General features: G+C 36.8%; 2 protein-coding genes across 2 annotated transcripts; both read left to right on the plus strand.

Annotated features, from left to right (window-relative positions):
* Positions 1-1,070: 1,070 nt before the first annotated feature.
* Positions 1,071-1,919, plus strand: LOC145121003 (vacuolar protein sorting-associated protein 51 homolog). The gene is made up of 4 exons (XM_079056789.1): positions 1,071-1,115; positions 1,184-1,423; positions 1,502-1,684; positions 1,797-1,919. The coding sequence occupies exons 1-4, from the start codon at positions 1,089-1,091 to the stop codon at positions 1,887-1,889; spliced, it is 543 nt and encodes a 180-aa protein (XP_078912915.1). The 5' UTR covers positions 1,071-1,088; the 3' UTR covers positions 1,890-1,919.
* Positions 1,920-2,635: 716 nt separating this feature from the next.
* On the plus strand, positions 2,636-5,043 carry LOC145122123 (DNA replication licensing factor MCM7-like). Its single transcript, XM_079057782.1, has 7 exons — positions 2,636-3,432; positions 3,519-3,586; positions 3,672-3,731; positions 3,828-4,051; positions 4,351-4,528; positions 4,636-4,758; positions 4,873-5,043. The coding sequence occupies exons 1-7, from the start codon at positions 3,402-3,404 to the stop codon at positions 5,041-5,043; spliced, it is 855 nt and encodes a 284-aa protein (XP_078913908.1). The 5' UTR covers positions 2,636-3,401.
* Positions 5,044-6,774: the final 1,731 nt, after the last annotated feature.

Raw genomic sequence — 6,774 nt, forward strand, 5'->3', positions numbered from 1 at the left:
GAAATGGTTGTTTATTACTTGCTTACCATATACATATCTCGTGATACTTAACATGACGTCCTCCGCCCCCGAACGTTTCTGCCGTTCCGGTTTTGGGGTGTGACACCATTCCCGCACAAAACATATTGATATACGTTATCACTGGCTTAGAGAAGCAATTGAGGGACGAGAATTGAAGTTGTTAAAGATCAATACCAACAAAAATCCTGCAGACATGTTGACAAAGGTGGTGACACAAGAGAAACACAGAATATGTGCTGACATAGTTGGGATGAGGATTATTGGACGAAGACTGGAGGGGGAGATTTGTTGTGTTCCAGCCTCCAAAGCTACAATAGCCATTTTTGTTGACAAAATGATACCTAGGGTGGCAAAGTCTTCCCACCCTATGATGAACACAATTAATAGACGCAACTACAATGGTGGCTGCCAAGACTATAAATAGAGGCTTCATTCTTCAGTTGTATGCATCCCAAATACAGATAAACAAATGGTATAACACTTAGAGTGAGAGTGTTAGTGAGAGGGTTGGTTTTTTGTAACAGTTGAGTGTGAGAGTTGCTCCTCCTATTGTAATTTTATTTTAGTGTTTAATAGAAGAGTTTTCCGACCCCAACAAAGAGTTACCGAGGCAACGCCTGCTTTTCTGTTTCTATCTTTTATATTTATATTTATATTTATTTTCATTTTCATTTTCATGACTTGTACATGTTACTTTTCAGTAAATTGGGTCCTCGTTGTCATTGTCAGGTGGTGGTTATGCTTTTGATCCTGCTCAAGTGCGTCACACCTTTAGAGCAGCCGGGGAAAGGTTCTTGCAGCGTGTATGTTTCTTGTTCTTGTATTTATTTATTTTATGACACACATGTTGAGTTGAGTAAATTGATTGAGGCTTCCTTTACATACAGTATGTAAATTTGAGAACCCAAAGGATTTCTGTTCTTTTGAAGAAGAGGCTGACAACACCGAATTGGGTCAAGGTTTGTCCCATTTCACATCTTGCTCTGCTGTTATAATATGAATATGCATGAATTGATTTATCTTTGTGGCAAACATGTTGACAACATAAAGAACCAAGAGAAGTTCATATGTTTGTGGATATGTTTCGTCAAGAGGTATGTTGAGCATATAATAATAATAAGTATGGATGTATGTATTTAATGATGTGTCGTGGGTGTGGCAGTTGGGGGCAGTAGGAAGAGAAGTGAAGCATATATTAGGTGAAGGAGGAGGGGTTGTGCGTAAACATGCGCGCACGGAGAGCAATGGAAGCACAAGCTCTTCACGCAGCAATACTAATACTAATACTAATAATAATAACCGTTCAAACACCAACAGGGCTAGGAGTCAGCTCCTGGAAACTCATCTGGCAAAGCTGTTTAAACAAAAAATGGAAATCTTCACAAAAGTCCAACACACACAGGTAGTTAGGTATTTGCTTATTTTAGGTAGTAGATAGATAGATAGATAATAAATCAACTAATAAGAATTTTGGTTGCAGGAATCTGTTGTGATGAGCATTGTGAAACTTTGCCTGAAAAGCTTCCAGGAGTTTGTTAGGCTTCAGACATTTAATCGGAGTGGGTTCCAGCAGATTCAGTTGGACATGCAGTACCTCAGAACCACCCTCAAAGACACAACTGATTCTGAAGATGAGGCTGCTCTTGAATTCCTGCTTGATGAGGTACTTTACCCCTCCACTAAAATAAATACTCCAATATCTTTGCATCTATGTGTTTTTGTTTTTGATGTTTTCCTTTTGGGGTTGGGGTTGGGGTTGGGGTTAAACAAAACAGGTGATTGTTGCTGCTGCAGAACGTTGCCTTGATCCTAGTCCTCTGGAGCCTGCCATCCTAGACAGACTTGTACAACTCAAATTGGCTAGATAGGCCCACCAATGTATCCATTTCCAATTCCAATTCCAAATCCAATCCGGGGATTTTTTTTCTTTTTTTAAAAAGAGAGCAGCATATCTGTTTGTTGTATGCTTGTGTTATATATAGAGAGAGTGAGAGAGAGAGCATCACAGGTGTAGTGTGGTTGGTGGTCCAATTCCAATCAAATCCATGGTGTTGGGGTCTGGATTCTTGTTTTCATATACAAAAATTAAATACCAAGTAAACTGTTTATTCGGATCATATCCATCGGTGCATTCCAAATAATTTGTTAAAAAGATAATGACATCAAACACCAATTTAATGGTTGATTTAAGAGAAACAAATAACAATTACTCATCTATCATCACTTACTCTAGACAAAAGAAAAGGAGAGCGATCCTATGAGTTTGTAATTTTTAGGGTGGTGATAATCTGATTTGAGCCACCAGTCTAAATACACCACACATACAAATCAATTCTTCCCCTTCTATCTTATATGTATGTGGTATTCGATTATTTAGTAGGGACCGATCAAGGAATTCATTGTGTTTTGTTTTGTTAATTCATTTTCTCTTATACAATAAAAGCACACGGTGTAATGGTGTATGCATTATGTAGTAGGTTCTGTGAATTTACTTGCATCACTTAATACAAGATAAGATGCCAAATCCTAAACATGTATTTTCATCATCAAATCATTTGATTTACTTCTGAAATATAAACCGCTATCAACTAACTACATTGAACAAAATGAAATATCATGAAAAATTCCTTTGATTTATTTTTTATGTGTTGTAAACATTGGCAAACGTAAATTGTTTTAGTGGTCATATATTCAAAAACCAATCCATATACTATTTTTTAAAACACTTGAACTCACACCTTCATAATCACATAGCCTCGTTTCATTTCATACCATTGGACCAAATGACTCTTGGCAAATGGTTGAGGTTTATTAATACCATTCAGATTTTTATGAATTTTAATTGTTTATTCAACCGGACCACTGATATTGACAAAAAATTTATAAGCTTTGAATCTAATTTGTTCAGTTGTTTTTTTTCTTAAAAAAATCATAATAAAAATATGATTGCTGGAATTCATATGGGAAAAGGAGCAAGTGTAGTGTGGGTTCTTTTTTCTCGACTATACTCTCTTTTCAACATAAAAAATAAGAAAATTTGTTAATCAAGATTAGAGTACTTGTAGGCTGTAGCTTGCTTGCCAAGAGCCCAAGAATATACAAAGGTAAAAGCCCAGTGAGTCATGTAATGGGCTTTTGATCCAGCTGACGGCTCACGCTTTACCGTTTTGGGCCGAAATGAGACTCTAACTGATACAGTAATCTCATTTTCCCGCCAAAAAGCCAGCCTCCATCCCCATTTAGGCGCCAAATCTCATCTCCGTTTCCCGCAAAATACTTCTACTTCCTCCTCCTCCTCCTCCTCATCCTCCTCTCTCTCTAACTCACTCACTGTTTCCTCTGAAAATTTGGTCGGTTGAATTGCTGAAACCGGCGGCACAATGAAGGACCTTGATTTTAGCCGGGACAAAGGTATGCTTTCCATATGCTAAACCTACTCCCTGTCGATCAACTCTGTAATTGCTAATTGTCCGTTCATTTTTGTTCTTATGCAACAGATCTAGCGAAAGATTTTCTTCAAAACTTCACTGATGCAGATGGCGAAGCCAAATATATTAGCATCCTTGTAGGTTTTTTCCTATTGTCTAGGGCACATAAAGATTTCTTTGACGTTTTATGTACTTATTTACTTTGCGATTTTTCCTACACAGCAAGATGTCGCGAATCGGAAACTGAAAGCAATAGAAATTGACCTCGAAGATCTGTTTCATGTATATTCCTTGTTCATGACCTTTATTTAGTACCTTATTACGACGTAAGTTCTAAGATTTGATGCTTAACACCCTTTTCATATTGTTTTGGAGCAGTACAAGGATTTGGATGAGGAGTTTGTGGGACGAGTTACCGAGAACACCCGGAGATATGTTGGAATTTTTGCTGATGCTATTGATGAGTTGATCCCTGAGCCAACGGAGGCTATTCAGGAGGACGATTCTGACGTATTTCACACACAACGAGCCGAGGAAGGCAATGAGAATCCTGATGGGACTGACCCAAGACAGAAGATGCCCCCAGAAATTAGGCGTTTTTAGTAAGTATAAACTAGGTGTTTTTTCTTCTTAAATTGGTTATGGTTTTCAAGAAAATGCGCTACTTTTATCACTATACTAAATTGATTTCCGACATCTTTACCTAAGTTGCTTCTATTTGACAAGCAACTTTGAAATGGGTCCATCATTGCATTTGATTCATTGTCCAAATTGTTTTGTAGGTGTATTATCTGTTTATGTATAGAAATTATGTCAACATGCTAATTGCTTGAGAAAATTAACGTTTTTGTGCTAGTTACACTTTTTGCCAAGTTTCTAATGCTCATTGTTTGTAATTCAGCGAAGTTTACATCAAAGCTTCCTCCAAGGTCCAACCATTTACCATTACGGAGGTTAGGGCTTCACATATTGGCCAGCTTGTCAAGATATCTGGCATTGTGACTCGCTGTTCAGATGTAAAACCATTGATGAAGGTTGCTGTGTACACATGTGAAGAGTGTGGTTTTGAAATATATCAGGTATGTATGTAATCATGCCCAATCCAGCATGTGGGATTTTTTTTAAACATTGCTCGCCTGGACATCATACGTTTTTGCCTTTATAACATGCTATCTCTATGAAACAGGAAGTAACTGCTCGAGTGCTCATGCCTCTATTCGAATACCCATCTAAGCGTTGTCAGGTTAACCGGGCAAAAGGACACCTTATCCTCCAACTCAGAGCTTCAAAGTTTTTAAAATTTCAAGAGGTCAGTTCAAGATACCTTTTTGCAGTGATTTTCACATTTTGTGCAATGGGAGATGTTTTTTAAAGCTCCTCAAATTTGTTCTCTTACATGGGATGTTACAATGATAAATTTCAGGCCAAAATTCAAGAGCTTATTGAACATGTTCCTAAAGGTCATATTCCTCGTGCAATGACTGTTCACTTTCGAGGGGAACTTACAGGAAAGGTTGTTTTTTATGAAGATTGCTTAATTTTCATTTTTTTAATATTGATACTAGCTTTTAAAGCTAACTGCCAATATTGTTAACACTTGTGAAACCTACTTAAACTTTCAGGTATCCCCAGGAGATGTTGTTGAGTTATCTGGAATATTTCTCCCTATTCCTTATGCTGGGTTTAGAGAAATGCGAGCAGACTTAGTGGCAGATACATACTTGGAGACTATGTCTATTTCCCATTTTAAGAAAAAATACGAAGAGTAAGCAACTACTAGATTTATATGGTCATAAGCATCTTTTTTTAGTATTTCATCTGTCCCAAAAACTATCAAACATTTGAAGTTATATAGCTAAATGGAGAAATCTTGTGGACCACAATTAATTTCAATATTTTGTGATGGTTGTTTATGAAAAAAAGGGGGTAAATTTGAATTGTTTTTTTTTCCAAGAAGTAAAAATGTTGCAATCTAACCTCTTGTTTTTGGGACCCATAGAACACGTAATAGAAAATATTCCTTGTAAAGTTGTGATGCATTTGGTGGTTGAAGATTTATTTTGGTATTGTGCAGCTATGAACTGAAAGGGGTTGAGGAAGAACAAATAGCTCGGTTAGCTGAGGATGGTGACATATACAACAAGCTGGCTCGATCATTGGCTCCTGAGATATTTGGACATGAAGATATCAAGACATGCATATATTTTTTAATATGAACAAAGGATAAAAGTGTAATGCTTTGGTTGGTTTTCTTCTGATTTGAACTGCCAGACACTCTCCTGCAAATTTAAAAGGAAGATGGCACAGGCAAGGAGTATCCTTTGGGAGCTGCCCTTGAGGCCACCAAAAATACTTTAAATCAAGGCAGTATAAAACTCTTATTGGTAAATCATACATACATACATACATACATACATACATACATACATACATACATACATACATACATACATACATACATACATACATACATGTGTATTATTAATTATTTGATATTGTACATGTGGAAGTTTCCTTCAAACTTCAACATTGGATGATTTCTAGAATACCATTCTACACATGTGGTTTTAATTTGTCAAGAATGGGTGGTAGCATGTTTGTCAAGAATGGATGGTAGCATGTTTGTCAAGCTTGGATGCTAATAGACAATTGAATTCATACATTCATTTGCCTATAAAAGGAAATGAAACCAAGCTTATTAAAAATACCACACCTCAAATTACATCTTCATCTTTCTCTCATATTCATACAAATATATGTTTGATATATTTGTTTTTCTTTCCTCTATCTCTGTAAAAACTGAATATTATAGTAAATTGGTTATCGGCTTCCTCCGCCCGTGGTTTTTCCCGATTTGGGTTTCCACGTAAATATCGCGTGTTTTTTCTTTTTATCGTTCGATTTATTCTTGGTTGATTATTCAAATAGTTTTATATTCCGTTGAATCGCTATCGTGATATTTGGGTTTTATACTTCGATCTTGAAGTTATCGATTATTTATTGTAGTCGATTTGTCTACAATTGGTATCAGAGCTATCCGGGTTTTCCGATAACGATTCGTAAAAACTATTTTCAACCATGTCATCGATGAAGTACGATATTCCTTTACTTGACAGAAACACAAGATTCCCTCTCTGGCAAGTAAAGATGAAAGATGTGTTGATCCAAATGGATCTCCACAAAGCACTATTAGGAATGGAGAAAATGTCGGCAACTTGTTCGACTGAGGAAAAGGAGATGAAAGATCTGAAGGCGTCGTCGCAGATCCATCTGCATCTTTCTAACGACGTTCTCCAAGATGTGTTGAAAGAGACATCCGCAGCGG

Source organism: Lactuca virosa, chromosome 6 (genome assembly GCF_052849685.1).
Source record: "Lactuca virosa cultivar CGN04683 chromosome 6, Lactuca_virosa_CGN04683_v6, whole genome shotgun sequence".
In the NCBI taxonomy this organism is placed as follows: domain Eukaryota; kingdom Viridiplantae; phylum Streptophyta; class Magnoliopsida; order Asterales; family Asteraceae; genus Lactuca; species Lactuca virosa.